The sequence below is a fragment of the Danio rerio genome, chromosome 7, assembly GCF_052040795.2.
Source record: "Danio rerio strain M-AB ecotype USA chromosome 7, GRCz13ab, whole genome shotgun sequence".
Taxonomy (NCBI): domain Eukaryota; kingdom Metazoa; phylum Chordata; class Actinopteri; order Cypriniformes; family Danionidae; genus Danio; species Danio rerio.
In genome coordinates this window covers 59,297,099-59,315,795 of record NC_141027.1, presented here as the reverse complement: position 1 = coordinate 59,315,795, position 18,697 = coordinate 59,297,099, and the positions used below count along the sequence as shown (strand labels likewise).

Here is an 18,697-nt window from a genome sequence, read left to right as displayed (position 1 = left end):
ATTTGCTATGTTTTCTTATATTCCTTATCTACGAGTTGGGAAAAGTACTTTTGCCAACTGATCTGCTTATTCGTGATTTTTGAATGATAATTGCTGCCTAAATTGAGATCAGGGCCACTAAAAATTTTGTTTTGTGAAAATGATGTCACATAATATTTATAAAATATCATTAGCCATGGGAAAAAAATTTGTTACCTTAATGTAGTCATTATATAGTATATATCTTTATATGGAATATGTAACTAGATCATAATGTATTTTATTTATTTTTGTACTTATGTGCATGATCTGAATTGTGCTTTTGAATTTACTAACAATTTCCTGAAGTTTTAAAGGATTAAACTTTAGCTAACCCAAAAATGAAAATTCTGTAACTTGTTACTTATCCTCATGTCATTTCACCCCCCTGAGACATTCGTTCATCATTGAAACAAAAGCGATGATATTTTGGATAAAATCTGAGAGCTCTCTGATTCTTCATATTAAGAAATTTTCGCGAGATAAGGAAAAGAAAATATAGGCAAACAAAGTCATATTTACAGTTTTTCGGCACAGTATGACTTGTACGCTTAGAGTTGAACCACTGAAGTTACATGGAATGTTTTGACAATGTTTTTGGTTCCTTGTCTGAACTTTTGCTGTCCATTGAAGGTACGAAAACTCTTTTAGTTTGTGGTCTGAAAATGAACAAAGGTCTCGGGTTTGGAACTACATGAGAGTGAGTAATTAATGACAGAATTTTCATTTTTGGGTGATCTAAACCTTTATTGTATGTTTAACATCCTATAACACAGTTAATCTGACACATTTTTGTTATCTAAAGCTTGGTATGTGTACTTCACATTTTATAATGCGAAAAAAATGCAGTTGGGTGTTTCTAAAGATTTCAACAACTGAACCCTTTTTATGTTTGTGTTTGTGTGTATTCAGCTAATGGACTAGTTCGGGATCCAGACATTCCCTCTACATTGCTGACACATGTAGGAAGAATTACTCCTATTGTCACACCCATGACGGGTCCATTTCCTGCACCGACTACTGGCAATGCTGGCAGAGAGCATGTTGCATCTAATGGGATTGTGCAAGGATTGCATGCCAATACTGCTGTTCCTGGTATACCTGGCAGTGTTCCAGGAGTGCCAAACAACGGAGCAGTTGCTGGTCATCTGGGCAACACAACAGTTCCAGGATTGTCTGGGAATGGTGTCGTTCCAAGAGTCCCAGTCAACCACGGACAGCAGCCTGGTGTTGCTGGACTAAGTCCACATTCTGACATACCCTTCCAAAACATTGCCTCTCCATATACTGGACCACTCAGCTTTCTACTGGCCAGTGACTCTCGTGCTGAAGTCTTTGCTGACAGTTTCCTGTTTTGGTTGGACACAGTAGAGATGGTTCGAGTAGTAAGCCACACTGCTGTATATTTTTCTGGCTGGGCTTTACCAGTTTACCTTTTCTGTTTTTTATCTTCAATGCGAATAGTCCTAACACCTCACAGTCCTCTCCTCTCGCCATTGGGTGTGCTTCTTCAGGATCTTCCCTTTTTAGTCATGAGAATGGCATTGATTGGCCTTTTTGGTTTTATAACACCACTGCTATATGTGATGAAGAATCTGCTGGTCTGTCTGGCCTACATTTACTTTAACTTCATGACAAAACTCAGGATCTTTAATACTGAGAGGTTGTTCTAACTAAACTGCTGTGGAAAATAACACTAGGGGTACATTTCCCAAAACCATTGCTAGCCAACTAAGATTGCAAGTGCCCTTGCTACAAACATAGTTTGGTGAACATTCGCAAACAGCATTGCAGTCATGTGTGGTTGAAATGATACCTCTAGACCTATGGATAGAAGCATAGATCCTGGCTGTGTTCTATTCTGAGTTATCTCCCCTATGCTTCATTCCTTTCCAACACTTCAACATCCACTTTGAAGGATTTTGAGATCTTAAAGTTTCTCACATTTTTTGGTAATTTGCTCTAAGCAATTTTTACGACAGTTTAGTTTAACAATTATCCGAATGAAAATTGTCCTCCCTTAGTGCCCTCTGACAAAACGTCTCAGGTTACAATTGTAACCATGGTTACCTTAGGGGAATGAGATGCTGTGTCTCTATTAGGAGACACAATGGGATACCATCCCTCTCTTATAACCTTCTGAAGCACAGGTGAAATCAATCCAATGTAATTAGGGGGACGTAACATGCTTGTGACGTCAAAACAAAGGTATAAAAGCACCACGCACACAATGAACTTCAGCTTATACCTCTCGAACGGAGCGCACAAGGCATGAAAAAGTATGGCAAAGCAACGCAGTGTCTCGTTCCCTAAAGGAACCATGGTTACATTCTTAACCTGAGATGTTCCCTACAGGACGCTGCGTGTCTATTAGGAGATACAATGGGAACACTATCCCAAACACGCCATAGTTTTAAATGCTGGGGATGAGTTCTCCTTATAACGATAGGATACTAGAACCCAGAGTGGGGTCTAGATCCAACTGATAAAACCTTATAAAGGCATGCGGGATAGACTACCCAGCTGCATTACAGATGCCAGTCACGGACTGGCCAGAATGAAAGGCTTTACCCCTGGTTGAGTGGGATCCTGATCACTTCAGGGATAGGCCGATGCAGGGCTTCATATGCCAGTGAAATAACCTCAACTATCCATCGGCTCAGAGACTGCTTAGACGCTGGTGCCCACATTTAGGTGGACCATACAAAACAAACAACTGTTCTGTAGAACGCCAAGCAAACGTACGATGTACGTATGCATCTAATACCTGCACTGGGCAAAGCAGATTTAAGCGCTCCTGATCTGGCGTTGTAAATGGTGGAAGATTAAAGGCCTGCAGCACTGTAGGTCACACCAGCTCAATGGGGACCTTAGGAACTTACCCTGCTCTGGGGTCCAGGAATACTCTCACCATACCATGTGAGACAAGAGGGAGCTACAGGCAGCTCTTGTAAATCTCTTACTCTTTTGATGGATATAATGGCCAACAAAAAGACAGTTTTAAGGATCAGAAACTTTTCAGACACATCCTTAATTAGTTCAAAAGTAGACTGTAAGTAGGAACCCTACTGGCGCAGACAGGCCTCAACCTCCTGGATCCATGGAGGAATCTGACGACCAGAGGGTCTTTGCCAAGACCATCAGTGCGATACGTAAACTTTAGGCGTTGACGGAGTCAGACTGAATTCAAAACGCTCCTGGAGAAATTCCAGCACTGACCCCACAGAGCAGTGGACTGGATCCAGATGGTGGTCTGTACACCGCAAAGTAAAAAGTTTCCACTTGGTGGCTTACAATCTCCTCGTGGAAGGAGCTCTGGAGCTTAGTATGGTTTGAACAACCTCGGTTAACAAACCAAGATCTACAAGGTGGGCCCCCTCAGAGGCCACATTCACAGTTTCCAGAGGTCTGGGTAGGGGTGCCAGAGGTGGGACCAAGTCATTGTTTGGCAAGTCACAAGTAAGTCTCAATTCATTGCCCTCAAGTCCCGAGTCAAGTCCCGAGTCAAGACAGGCAAGTCCCGAGTCAAGTCCCGAGTCAAAGGCAACAAGTCTCAAGTCAAGTCCAAAGTCCTGCAGTTTGATTTTCGAGTCTTTTCGAGTCTTTTTAACAGAAAAATAAAATATATACAGATTAGGTATGGTTGTAAGATCTGTATTAATTAAACAAACCTTTTTTTATTAAAGAACATTGCTCAGATATATAAAAAAACAAATGCAATTTTCTGAAAAAGTACTGAACAGTGCTGCGTCTCGTCTCCACAGCATAATGCACAAGAACGAGTTCCACCAAAAAAAGACTCCATTTTGCCTCATCACACAGAAATTGCAGGTCTACTGCTGTCTAATTCATTAAGTTTAGTTGTGCCCGTATGTTATGTCTTCGGTGATCAACTTGTGATTAACCAAAATTACATAACCTCAATGAGGCAGCAGTAGACCAACTCCTGTATATGCCGCAAAGTTAAATTGAGTGAAATTGGAATTTTGTCAATTGAATCTCGTGTGTGCTAAAAAGATATTGCTGCAAATCTGTCTTGCAGCAATGTAAAATGGTAGCACATATTGTTAATGAAGTAGGCTACTTCATACAAACAATAATGTTGTTTTCTTCACATAGCGTTGAAGAGCTTTGCTCTCTACCTTGTGTGATGCTCGTGCACGGATTTCCTCTGTTTGTGGACAAAACTGATTGCGAGTTCTCAAATTTTCTCTCGCTCTCAAATATGCACTGCTCACACACAAATTTTCTTGAGCGCTCTCAGAGATTATATGCAAACTCACAATTTGTGTCGTGTTCCCTCTTCCTTTCATGCTTTTTGATATGATTCATATTGCTGCACTGTTTAATAACAATAACCAAAATACTAAAATAGACTTACATATTAAATGTTTAATCTAATAAACCATAACATTTTTGGTTGTTTTATATGATGAGATATTTTCAGTTTCAAACACTTAAAGACAGAGAATAGACCAGTGGTGCCCCCCTGAAAATTTGCTTAAGGGGGGCCAGAAGAGGCCAGCTACGTCAGTGGCACCAATCAATCCACAATAATTTTTTAGTGGCTATTTATTTATTGAAATATTGCATTGTATTGCATTTATGTAAGTAGATTTAAATAAATAATGTCAACAGCAAAATCATATCGGGTTGGCCAAAGGGGTGGCTAGAGTTTACACAGGGGTAACACCCCTTGTAAAGGGGTTTACACCACTATAAGGCACCCCTGGAATAGATGTTGGATGTAAAGAATACATTTTATTTTAAAAGCATTTAAACAAAAACTAATGCAAGCAGAAATGTAACTGTGATAAAAATAAGGAAACACTTGAAAAGGTATTATAGTCTACTGTAATCTCACTATCAATCTCATTTTATCATGGCAGCTAAAATAAAGTAAACTAGTGTCTGCTGGCTTCCACTTTGCTGATGAGATTGTGGAGGACATTTTCCATGTCATCCTCTTCATTTTGAGGAAAGCTGTTCCACAGGGCCCCTGAACACGTATATTGGCATGTACTGTGTTTTGAACAGTAGCCTACCACAGTAAAGAACTTCAATTGATCAGTTGTGGTGATACTATAGTTGCTATGGTAACACAAGTGTAATATAAACAAATTACCCAGTGCTGTATTATTTTACAATATAGGGTATTTTATACTACAAATCACTACACTTTACTGTAGTAAAACTACACTTTGTATTATTTTATCTGTTCACTATTGGTAATACTACTGTATTATGAAGCATTAATTAACAAGTCGTAAATAATACTAGCCTAAAACATAAGTATAATACAAGTATACAACAAGTATAATACTCAAAAACACTAGAATGTATTAAAGAATTTACCTTAACCTTTTAGTTTTTTGTGTATTGTTAATAAATAGTAAAGCAAGAAAGAAACCATATCAACATTCTTGGAATAACCCTTCGCTAAGCCTCGCCCTCCTTAGTTACTGTTGCTACTACGCCTGTCAAGCTTTCATGCCTGGCACATCTATTACAGTGTGTATGAGCTGGTGTCTGACATTCCCAAGGATTTAATTAGTCATTTTTGGCAAACAGGTGAGATATCTGAGAAAGCCAGACAAAAGAGGACTGCAGTATACATTACAGGGGTATATTCACAACATAATAGCAACTGATTAGAGAATAATTTTATCAAAATTGAAGCAAGGTTAGCCTAGCCACCTCATACGCTGAACATTCAACAGCATAGTTCATGCACAGCAGGAGAGGTGAAAGTATAAAATAATCTAATAACCTAAGAAACTGATGGATTTGTGCCGAATATTAGCATCATTGACCCATAACAGTGTACAGTACCTATTACTGTCAGCATGTTTGTGTGCTCTTTATCCAGTTTTTATTCAAATTTGCAGTTAAGTGGAAGAAAAAAATTGAAATGCAAATCAAAGTATAAATAACAGAAGTGAACAAATAGATTTTTCCTACCAGCAAATATTAGTGTATGTATTTATATGCAATACAATAGCGAGGGTTTAAACTAAGCAGTGCTCACAGGGTTCAACGCTAAGGATTTTTTCTACTGGCCCGATCGGGCCAGTGGTTCTGATTTTTACTTGCCCTGCCCAAATTTTCATTGGCCCCACCAAAAAAAAAAAAAAAGAAGTTAATCGCTATTTGAATGTGCGTGTGTGTGTGTGTATACACACACACACACACACAGTTGATTTCAGAATTATTAGTTCCCCTAAATTATTAGCACCCCTGTTTATTTTTTTCCCCAATTTCTATTTAACAGAGAACAGATTTTTTCAGCACATTTCTAAACATAATAGTTTTAATAACTCATCTCTAATAACTGATTTATTTTATCTTTGTCATGATGACTGTAAATAATATTTTACTAGATATTCTTCAAGACACTTCCTTACAGCTTAAAGTGACATTTAAAGGCTTAACTAGGGTAATTAGGTTAACTAGGCAGGTTAGGGTAATTAGGCAAGTTATTGTATAATGATGGTTTGTTCTGTAGACAGTCTGAAAAACAATTAGCTTAAGAGGCTAATAAATTTTACCTTAAAATGGTTTAAAAAATGTTTTTATTCTAGCCAAAATAAAACAAATAAGATTTTGTTCAGAGGAAAAAATATTATCAGACAAAATATCAACATTTCTTTGCTTTGTTAAACATCATTTAGGAAATATTTTAAAAAGAAAAAACAAAAAACAAAAGGGGGCTAATAAATCTGTATATATATTTACGGTAATTTTTAAAATGTTTAAGGAAAACTATTCAGTTCATCAAGGCTATATTTATAAATGTAAAAAAGGTGTAATTGTTAAATATTTATTAAAATTTTAAATAACTGCTTTGTTATTGTATTTAGTTTCAAATAAAATAGTTACTCCAGACATTATTGATTTTATAACTTTTACCATTAATAAATATAATAATAATTAATATTAGTGATTTCTGAAGGATCATGTGACTGGAGTACTGAAGCTGAAATCTCATCTTTAAAATCACTGGAATAAATGAATAAATTAAATGATAAACTACTTTTGAACAGTTATTTTATAGTGCAACATTTCACAATTTGTATTTATGATGAAATAATTGCAGCCTTGGTGAGCAGAAGAAGCTTATTTTAACATATTTAATCACACTGACCCCAAACGTTTGTGTATTGTGTATAGAATATTTTATAAGTGAAAATGTGCACTTTAATTTAACAACCCACAGACATCGTCACCGAAAACAAATCGAGGTCAGACTTTCTCATATATACAGAGCCTCATTTCAATTGTCAGGTTTTGTAGAAATCGATCAATTGAATTAATCAATCTATTAAAGAAACGTTGACTATAATTCTGTATTTTAGGCTTAAATTATAGAGAGACATAGCAGATGAACCGATACTGCATCAGATCAATGTAAATCTTTCTTTCGAGCTGTCAGTGCGGAAATTAACAAAACAACAGGCCTAATACAACATTTTATACGATTAAAATATGGAAAAATTAACAGATAGTAATTTCGGTCAATTTTCCTGACGGATAAACCGAGATCAGGCTGGATAAACAGCTCTCGGTAATATTTCAGCATGCTTTCACTTTTGCATTTACCGGTAAGAATGACATCTGGCCCAGCTCATCATTCTCTCTTCATATAGCCGTATATATGGCTATTACACAATCATAATACACTGTGATATAGCCTGGGTCGTTAGTTCGTTGCATTGTTTTGTTTTCTCGCTACAATCGATACGCTCAATAGGACAGAGACCGCGTCTCATTCAGGCGATCTTGGACTGATTGATTTGGCGCGGATGCGAGCGCAACTGCTGGATATATGCCAAAAAAAACGCGCTAACGGGTGAAACGAGACAGATTCCGAAACAAACGTCTATGTGTGAAAGCACCGTAAGATTGTATTTGCACACAATTGACAGACAGTCGCAGCACGCAGCTCTGGCTCGATCTGGCAGGCAAAAAGGCAGCAGCTGGCCCGATCGAGCCAGTAACATTTTGTACACTGGCCCGAGTGTCTCGCACGCTGGCCCCGGGCCATCGGGCAGTCCTTATTGTCGAGCCCTGGCTCATAATATCGAGTGGGAAAAAAAGAAAAAGACCGCTGGGAAGCATAACCTGCTTTGTTTTTTTGATTTATTTTTTTTTTTTTATAAGAAACACAGTTTAGATCTGTTTAGGATAAGAGGAGTGTGAGTTATTGCCACCTATCACTGAATGTGAATATCGAAAACAAAACCAACTTAGCTGTTAACTCCTTTACCGCCCCTCACACAGCTTGATCCACGCTGGCATTTCTCCTCTTGGGCTTTGGTTTTGAAAAGGGAAAAAATCCCACCACCCAGTCCAAACTTTTAGGATAGCAGGTGTCAGATTTTCACAATCCAATTGCGCAACGATTTGGCTTGTTTCCCTCGCTCGAAAGCTTGACAGAGCCTCTGCCCGTAGCTACGATTGGTAAGCCGCGATTGGTGGGTGGCGGTTTTTGGGCGTGGCTTAGCGAAGGGTCAGTTTAACAGGATCCCGTGAGAGCAAAATCACTAAAGGTGTGAGACGCCATCGTAAACAAAAGTCAAGCGAACGCAAAGAGACTGAATGCACGAGAGAGAGAGAGAGAGAGAGAGAGAGAGAGAGAGAGAGAGAGAGAGAGAGAGAGAGAGAGAGAGGTGTATGTTGTATGTGAGAGAGAGAGAGAGAGAGAGAGAGAGAGAGAGAGAGCGAGTATTGGCACGCGAGTATTGGCTCGATCTCAAGTTCAAATTCAAATTCTCTCTGCGTTCGCTTGACTTTTGTCCACTCCCGCGCCTCATAGTAGTCACGTTGGATACTGTCGAATCAAAACAATCTACCGTGCTTTGATTGGACGTCATGCCGAAAGCGCGCATGCTCACACACACGCGCGCGCGCGCATGCTGTCACACACACGCACACATAAACGGAGAGAGAGAGAGAGCGGTCTATGTCAACATACTTTTTTATCGTTGGGCTTTTCATGGGAAGCAGCAAGTCTTTACAAGTCAATAGGGGCAAGTCCTAGTCAAAGTCCGAGTCATTTATGTTCAAGTCCAAGTCGAGTTGCAAGTCTTTTTATATTTTGTCAAGTCGAGTCTAAAGTCATCAAATTCATGACTCGAGTCTGACTCGAGTCCAAGTCACATGACTCGAGTCCACACCTCTGAGGGGTGCACTATAACACCTTTCGCCTGGGGCAGGAGGTCTCTCAGGACGGGAATCTCCCATGGGAGACCATCGAGGAGAGTCACTAGGTCTGAGAAACACACTTGTGTGGGCCAATAAGGGGCTACCAGCAATAGGTTGTACCCCCTTTGACGGACCTCATCAGGACTCCCGAAAGCAAAGAGATCTGGGGAAAGGCATAAAGACGATGCCTCGACCATATCTACACCATAGCATCCAACCCCAAAGGTACTGGGATGTGTGAGGGACGACCACAATGGGCAATGTGTTGAGTTTTGACAGACAAATAGATTGATGTTGGCTTTGCCGAATCTCTGCCAAATGGCCGCCACCACTTTTGGGTGTAGTAGCCATCCCCCTTCAGAGAGAGCAACCTCCCCTGAACCCACAAAATGATCTGCTTCGCCAAACTGCACAGAGGTAGCAAATTCAGACCCCCTTGATGGTTGATATAAGAGACCACTGATGTGTTGCCGGTCTTCACTAACACATGGTGACCTCTTACTTAAGGGAAGAAGTGTCTCAGACCCCGAAACACTGCTAACATCTTTAAGCAGTTGATTTGCATGTGGAGATGATGGTCTCTCCACTATCCCGATGCGGGAAGGTCCCTCAGGGTCGCTCCCCAGTCCTTGCGTGAGACATCTGATGTCTGAGCCAGGCGCTGAGATATTACTCCCAATGGAGGGCCCTGGGACAGAAACCAGGGCTCTTTCCATATGGAATTATGTTGGAGGCTGCCGCTAGCAGACCCAACAGCTTCAGGAACTGTTTGACAATGATGGCTTTGCCCTGCCTGATTCTCTTTGTGGCTGCCCAAATTGACTCGATTCGGGTATATTCGATCCAAATCTCTTGTAGCCGGATGAATATGTGGAAGTATGCATCCTTCAGATCTATCGTGACAAACCAGTCCTCAGTCTGCATTTGTGACAAGATGGTGCTGATAGTCAACATTTTGAACTTCAGTGTTTGTACTGAGCGATTTAGCTGTCTTAGATCTAATATCAGACACAGCCCTCTATTCTTTTATGGAAAAACGAAGTAACGGCTGTAAAACCCTGACTCACTGTCTAGAGAAGGGATCTGTTCTATGGCTCTCTACCTCAGAAGAGAGTTTACTTCTTGTTTCTTCACTAGAGCCTGCTCTGGCTTCATTAGAGTATGGTGCACCCTATTGAAGCGAGAGGGGGGTGAAGCAAGCTGAATTCTGTAGCCCCCCTTTATGGTAAGCAGGACCCACTGCGAAACATTTGGCAGACATTTCCACTCTGCCATAATATTCCAAAGGGTTACCAGTCTCTCGAAACTGGCCTCTATGTTCCCCTGAGTAGCTAACTCTGGACACTGAGGTGAATTCACCACAGGAGGCACCTGAATTAACTGCTCTTGGACCCTCAGTAGAGGGGGCGAGTCCACTAACGCCACTACTTTTAGAATGAAGCATTTGTGGATAACGCCCTGAGGGACCAACGGAGGGAGGGTTGGTGGATAGACCTCCTGTGGGCAATGAGAGGGTGGCTTTTACTCCTCGTTGAGGGCTGCCAGAAGAAGTCCTTATAGTAGGTTTTCTTCTGAGGCGCGGGCTGTCTCACAACGATGGTCCTCGGACCACTGTATGTTACAGCCTTTGCCTTTTGAGAGCGTTTTCCACCCCATTTTTTTGGGGGGGCTGACAGGAAGCCACACTCTCTTTTTGCTGAGACGAGCTGGTTGACGGTTGGGGCTGGTCTGGCCACACAGCCCCTGAAGAATGCCCTTTCTGGCGAAGGAAGTTCCCATAGGAGCCCAATCTCTTTTTCACCCACTCAAACGATTTGGCGACACTATCAATCGAGTCGCCAAACAACCCCACAGGCAAAATGGAAGCATCAAGGAAGATGCGTTTGTCTTCCTCCTTGATGTCTGCTTAATTAAGCCATAAATGTCTCTCTTTTACCACGATGGCCGCCATAGTGCGGCCTAAGGTTTTAGACACTTTTTTATTGGCACGGCACAGGTCCGAAGCCTAAAGTCTTTTACAGACTGTACTGGGCACCGCCGCCCCATTGTCAAGGGGCTTCCTTTAGCAGGTCAGCCTGGTATGCCTGCAATAGTGACATCGTGTGCAGACACTCATCAGACTGGCCTGCTATATGCCTTGCCAACTAACATTGATGTTACTTTTATTGGTTTAGACGGAAAGGCGGGGGTCTTCGTCTACGATGCCTGAGGTAGCAAATAGCGCACCAAATGCTCCTCCATTTTTGGCATCGTGCGGCACCCGTGTTCATATAAACCAGCAACGGCAGAATATATTGACCCTTGCTGGCTTATAAATGGAAGACCCCCTCAGAGGCACTTCCTGCCTCACTATTTCCCAGTTAATATTATGTTGTTGTTACATTAGTCAGGACCTCTGCCAGCTCATCATATTTGGGGCATAATGGGAGAACGTCATTTTGGCCGCAATGGCCCTTCATACTGGCGACTCCCTCAGAAGCCGACAGGCGGAGTAGCCGCCCGTCAGCATGAGACGGACAGGCCAATGAACTGGCTTCCAACTCACGCTGACTGGATCTCGATCTGACAGTAGAAGGAGGAGAAGAAGCTCTCGAGCTTGTCTCCATCTTCTCTGCCAGATTGAGCTGCAATCCCCACAACATTAATTGCCGCTCGGCCTCAGCGCGGGCGGGACCAGTGCCCCGAGGGACGCCCGCCGCCGGCTTTTTATCAAACAGAGCATGTCGACTTCACATCGCTCAGCCAGGAAGTGTTTCTGACCAAGGCACTGCACAAACAGATCATGTGTGTCCTGTTCTGTAATGGAACAAGGACATGGAGGAGCACATGATCTAAATGTTCATTTTGCCATTTATTAAACAGAAAAAGAAATTGTGTGCATGTATTCTGTTTAAATGGTTTCAGTAATGCCTCATCAGTGCTGTAAGTGCTTCAAAGCCAACAAACTCATTCTCAGAGTGAAGAGAGTAAAAGCTGAAGTTCATTGTGTGCGTGGTGCTTTAATACCTTTGGTCTGACATCACACGTACGGTACGTCCTGCCAATTGGATTGATTTCACCTGTGCTTCAGAATGTTATAAGAGAGAAATGGTATCCCATTGTGTCGCTTAATAGAGACACAGCTTAGAGTTCCCTGGGGGGATCTTATGCCATTTTGAATGCAGCCGTAAAAGGAAGAAAAGTGATATTTAGCCTACATAACAAAAAGAAATAAGGAAAACAACGCTTTAAACAATTAGCTTTAACCCCAATTAAACACACCTGATCAAACTAATTTAGTACTTCTGGCTTTGAAACTTAGGTAAGTGTCTTGAAGCAGGGCCTGAACTACACTCTGCAGGGCTTTGACTGCCTTCCTCTTCACATATATAATAAGCATTATTGCACTTATACACCCAAACATGTAGTATATGAGTTTAGTGTCATCCTAAATGAAACACAATTTTTATTAAATTTATTTTTTTTGTAATGGAAGTTGCCCAGTCGACATTAAATAATAATGTCGCTTCATAATCGGAATAATCGCTTCATTCATTCATTTATTCATTTTTTTAGGCATAGTGCCTGATTTAATCAGCGACCAACACAGAAAATTGTAAACGTCAATTAAACTCTGACACCATTTGAGATAAAATATTCAAATTAATTCTAAAATTTTGTGACGCCCACAATTGAAGCAACTCTCTTCCCCAAGGGTGGTAGTTCAGCATCCCCTGTTCCCCTGCCTGTTCAGTCCACACTTTGACAGTGCGCCTGTTGTGATGAGTCAGAATCCATTTGCAAGCTTTATTAGCACACTCAAACAAAAGTAACAAACAAAGGGACAAACCAGTAATCAGGTCATAAAACAGCAGAGTTGGGGGCAGGCAGAGAACATTCACATTCGATGAAGCAGGCTAGAGTTCAGGGCAGGCGGATAACAATCAACAGTCGATGAAGCAGGCTAGAGTTTAGTACACAGACCAGGCAGGAATGGAAAACGCTCGATAATGACTGCTGGGCAAATCAAGACTTCCTACTGAGTGATGGTAAGAGTGGTTTAAATACACTGCACGGATGAGAGGTACCTGTGCCACAATCAGCAACAGGCAAAAGGGCTTATGGGAATTTGAATCAAAGAATCCGATTAGAATTCAGGTGAACATAAGGGGTAACCCTGCTCTCACTTACAACAGTGCTGACCATTTCTCTTTTAATTCACTCACAGTGCAATGTTCAGACCCCAATGTGTTAACCGCGTCAGCTAATTTCTCCCTTTCTATTTTTTTTTTCTTTTCTTAATAATTCCAGAGGACAAACTAAGAAATAACACAAATATCTCCGGTCTACCTCCAATAGGAGCATCTCCAATTCACATTCTGTGAAGTTTCTCTTCTTGCTTGATTTGCCATTGCTTTTTCGTTTGGTTTTGCCAAAGTGGAGTCATTGCCATTTTTATATGGAGGAGGAAGCAAGGAGGGGTTTTGCGCTTGTGTACTTGCGCTCAGCTTCATGTTAATTCAGATGTACAAAAAGAATATGCAAGGGATTTCACTTACGCTGTGTTTCATTCATCAGAATTATACTGAGTACATATATTTGCAGCTTTGTATGTATGCAATGTTTTGGTACGAATTTAACGCAAATCTTTGAACATGAGGCCCCAGCTGACTGCCTGGAGCTCAGACAGGTGCATATACTGCAGTGAATTCCAGTGTGTGTATATGTGTCACATGATACGCGTTTTCAGCGGTATAGTGTAAACCGAGAACTTTTCTGAATTGCTAGGTGAAACGCATGTGGACTTGGGTCGTTTTCTTTCTAAAACACAGTTTTAAAACTAAAACGTATTAGTGTAAATAGGGCCTAAGGTCAATTATCAAATTCACATATACTTTTTTTACTGTGGGGTAAACCAAAGCACATCATCACTTATGTTGGATAATTTTGCTGGCAAAATTCAAAGTAAATAAAGTAATCCAACCTCGATAGCTCCTCCACTTAAGCACTGAGTGGATAAAGCATTTAACCTTTCAAACTTATGTATGTTTATCGACTGAATCGGTACATCATCCAGGTATTTAAACTGCACTTATTTATTCCTTTTTAAATATATTTTTTTAATTGTGAATGCACTACTTGTACTATTTATACTGCAAAATGGCATAGAATAATACATACTTATCTGATTTGGGATCTACTACATTATTCTACATAATTTACTAGCAAAACAAAGTGTTTGCAGGAACGATTTGAGCTAGTAATAACATCTGTTTAATAAATGTGAGTTTGAGGGTGAGGTATTATTTTAGCAGTTTTCTATAGTGGTGGTTCACAGAAGTGGTGCAGAAATACATTTTACACATGAATAGTTTTACACATGATTCCATTTACACATCAAACAAAATATCAGACTGATAAAAGAAAAGGGAGATTAATACACTAACATAGCAATATCAGTGGCTCTGAAAAGATTTAAGATCTGTATTATTGAATGACAAAATAATGCATTGTGTAATCCAGAAATCCAGAGAGAGCACAGACATGATTTTTTAATGTTTTCTTCTTTTAAGTTCTAAGTTGTTTGTGGAACACATTTCTATTTTATTTTTCTCTTGGTACATGTATGTATGCCAGGGGGTTTGATTTTTATAAAACAGATTAAACTTTATTTTTGTACAAAGCAGATTGGAACATGTTATTATTTTAAAATTGTAACATTCAAAGTTTTCTAAATTATTCTATGTTGGATTTTATTTCATGCATTTAAGGTTTATTTAGGCTAAAATGCATTTTGTGTATATGTTTTGTACCAGATCCTGTCTGTCAATCTCTAAATATTGAAATGAATAAAAACAACACATATATTGAAAATAAAATTTGTCTTAATGATTCAAGTATTTATTTAAAAAACCTGACCAATTAAAACCTTGGGATATGTGAGAAAAAAATAAAACAAATTTTTTGTTCTTTCGCTGTGGTGACCCCAGGGCCTGGTTTTTTCAAAAGTAATCCACTAGGATTTTGGATAAGGGATTGAATCAAATCTTGAAAATAGGATTTTCAAAGGAAAAACAACGAATACCATAATCGGATTAGATCATGTAATCCAATCTTGGTTTTGATCCGGATCAAACCTTTAGTTTGGGTTTTTCAGACCTTTTTGTAGGATTTGGATCATTTTGTTTCAAAAAATCTGGATTAAACTGATCCCATCAGAAGGGTAGATTCAGCGTGGAATTTATGCCCAAAATGTAATGAAAACTTACAAAATTTATCAAACAATAGTATATTTGGATCATGCAGTATCTTACAAGATATACTATTTATTCATAAGGTTTGATTGTATTTGTTCATCCATCAGGCTACAGTGATTGGGTAGGCTTTAACGAATTCAGCCTTTCAGTATAGGCCTACAGCAAAAAGAGTTTAGCCTCATAAAATAATCCCCCAAGCTGTCAAAATTGACCAAATCAATTAATAAACAAGCAATTTTATTCTGTCACTAATGTGTGTGTGTGTGTGTATATATATATATATATATATATATATATATATATATATATATATATATATATATATATATATATATATATATATATATATTCATCACATTGGAAAATATTTTACTTTTTATAATATTTATTATTGATGCATGCAATGATTACTGAATAACCAAAAAAAAAAAAAAAATTGCAAAGAATGGCAATGACTGATTTTTTTCACTTTCAACAATTGCAAAAAGAGACTGAATGGGCAGAAGCACAGCTTCGTCGGGCAGAGGAATAACTTACTGCAGCAAACCAAGGCCAGACTTGAGATCCGCCTTCTAAAGGCTACGCTCAGACAAGCTAATCTCTCCACATCAGATGCGGAAGTCTGAAATTGTTGTGGAGTTTTTGACGAAGTCGTTTTTTTATTCAATACATCTGTATTTGAAACTTGTTATAAATATCCTCAATGTACAGTGTTTGTGTGATTGGTCCAGTCTGATGTTGCTTTGAAAAACTGGCTCAAAAAGTAAGCTGGATTACGTGATCACGGATCACAAAAACAGGATTACTAAATCCGGATAAATTTTACCCGGATTAAACCTTTTAAAAACAGGGCCCAGATTACTAAAAGAACTAAGCCGAAAATAAATAAATAAATAAAAGATTTTAGACACAATATCAAAAAATAATAATAGTGAAAAGATTTAATCATTAATTTTATTTCCGCTTGGTCCTTTTATTATTCTGGAGTTGCCACAACGGAATGAAGCACCAACTTATCCAGCACATGTTTTAGGCAGCGAATGCCCTTCCAGCCACAACGCAGCACTGGGAAACACCCATTCACTTTTGCATTCACACCCACACATACACTACTACTACTTTAGTTTTATTCAATTTACCTATAGCACATGACTTTGGACTGTGGAGGAAACTGGAGCACCAGGAGAAAATCCACACGAACACGGGGCGAACAATCCACACAAAAATGGCAACTGACCCAGCCGGGGCTCAAACCAGCAACCTTGCTATAAAGCAACAGTGCTACCTACTGTGCCATAATAATAATAATAATAATAATAATAATAATAATAATAATATTATTATTATTATTATTATTATTATTATTATTATTATTATTATTATTATTATTATTTAGAATGACAAATCAGGCATCCGTTTTATTAAAAAAAGTTGCAAATTGAATTTCCTCGATCACTGTTCCGATCAAAAGCATAAACAACAAGCAAAATCTAAGCTGTGGAAGATTAGGAAAAAAAATGTAAGCTCTTTAAAAGAAAATGTATTTTAAATGTCACCTCCAGACATCTCTTTTGGCCATTACTGCCGAAACACTATTAATCAATGTTAGTGAAAAACAAAATGTTTGTCATGTTAAAATTAAATTAATGAGAGCATGAAGAGTAAAAACATTCTTCATCCTCTAATTAGCTTTTTTTTTTTAATTTTTTTTAAATGATTAATTGTGTTTTTGCAGCAATTGGCTAATCTGACAAAGTTAAAAATAATATTCATAGTACTTTAGTTATAATAATATTTTTTCTCCTTTTCTATTGTTTCCTTCTTTCTAACATTTTGTGCCATTTTAGGGATTAGTCTTTATAAGACTCAATTCTTTCTTATACTCAGCAGGAAACAGGATTTCCCTATGACCAAATCAGACCTCTGAAGCTTGTACCTTTCATTTCCTTTTTGCTGAGCTTTATTTTCTCTAGAATTGCCATTGTGTTTCCATTCTAGCAAATCAGCATTTTTTTTCAGCTGAAAGAAAAATACCAGGAACTGAGAGCTTTGCAGTACTTCTTGCCACATACACAAATTAAAAGGTATTATTGTTTCAAGTTGTTTTGTTATGCTAGACCTCAAGTCAAGGTCCTTGTCAGAGAGAAGCTCCATGACAGTGTTATACAGTTGACCAGCTGAAATACTTCAGGGGAAATAATTTTATGTGGTTATTTTAACAGCACAGATGGAGTAAAATGTAGGTTTTTTTTATCTGAATGAATCAGTTAAATGGATTTATTTTTGTTGCACAAGTGTAAAATAGGAATATTAAAATATTTTAAATGTAAGCACTGTGTATAAACAGAGAGTAGTGTGTTCACATGGACAATACACGATACAATAGAGAAGCTGCAGTTTCTTGTTCAGAGTGTGACCCACTGCAGGTTTTTGACTCAGGCAGTTTAGATGATTAAAAATCCAAGATAAATAAATATACATATTATGTGTCTGTGTACCCCTTTTCCACTTGGACTGTTAGCACAAATTAAAACAGATGTATCTAATTGTAAATGTAATTTACTTACATTTAAATAAATAAAATAAAACTAATAATAATAATAATATATATATATATATATATATATATATATATATATATATATATATATATATATATATATATATATATATATATAGATAAATCTATGTTAATTATGTCAATAACTACAAATGTAAAAGAAGATCATTTCACATCTTAAATGAATGATTTAAATGAACAGCCCCCCTTTCAACCACATGACAGGATACACATTTTTTTTACTACAAAAAGTGTATATAGCTGGCAAAACCTCCCACACTCCTAACACATATGGGGGATTCCTAACTGGATTGCTGATTAAAAGACAGAAATGAGGACATTTGACAATCCACTGTTTGTGTTGCTGTTTTTAAAAATTGCCTTGCAACTTTCAAGTCAAACAGGTATGACACTGATTTATGTTTGTTAATGAGAATTTAACTGTGACCTGCACTATTTGGAATTGTCTACACTTAATTTTTATTTTTCAGTGAGACATGCTAGGGATAGAAATATACTTTTTATCTTTAATGTTTTATGTTAATTATCTTACTCTGCTGGGGATTAAAATACGTAAAACATATAAGATATACTCAGATTTGTACTTACACTATTGCTGCTAGTTTTTATTTAATTTATTTAATAAATTGATTTGAAAGAATAAGAGATGAAAACTGCA

At 38.4% G+C, this 18,697-nt stretch overlaps 2 protein-coding genes across 2 annotated transcripts in view; both read left to right on the top strand.

Annotated features, from left to right (window-relative positions):
* Positions 1 to 15,071, top strand: part of LOC110439952 (transmembrane protein 236-like) — a 51,259-nt gene extending 36,188 nt beyond the window's left edge. Inside the window, 2 exon segments of the mRNA NM_001440793.1 lie at positions 931 to 3,436; positions 9,204 to 15,071. Of these exon segments, the coding sequence (NP_001427722.1) occupies positions 931 to 1,691 (761 nt within the window). The 3' untranslated portion in view covers positions 1,692 to 3,436; positions 9,204 to 15,071.
* Positions 15,072 to 18,302: 3,231 nt separating this feature from the next.
* The window catches only part of mrc1a (mannose receptor, C type 1a), a 64,265-nt gene continuing 63,870 nt past the window's right edge, over positions 18,303 to 18,697 (top strand). Inside the window, exon 1 of the mRNA XM_087261911.1 lies at positions 18,303 to 18,422. Within this exon, the coding sequence (XP_087118037.1) occupies positions 18,350 to 18,422 (73 nt within the window). The 5' untranslated portion in view covers positions 18,303 to 18,349. The remainder of the gene's footprint in view (positions 18,423 to 18,697) is intronic.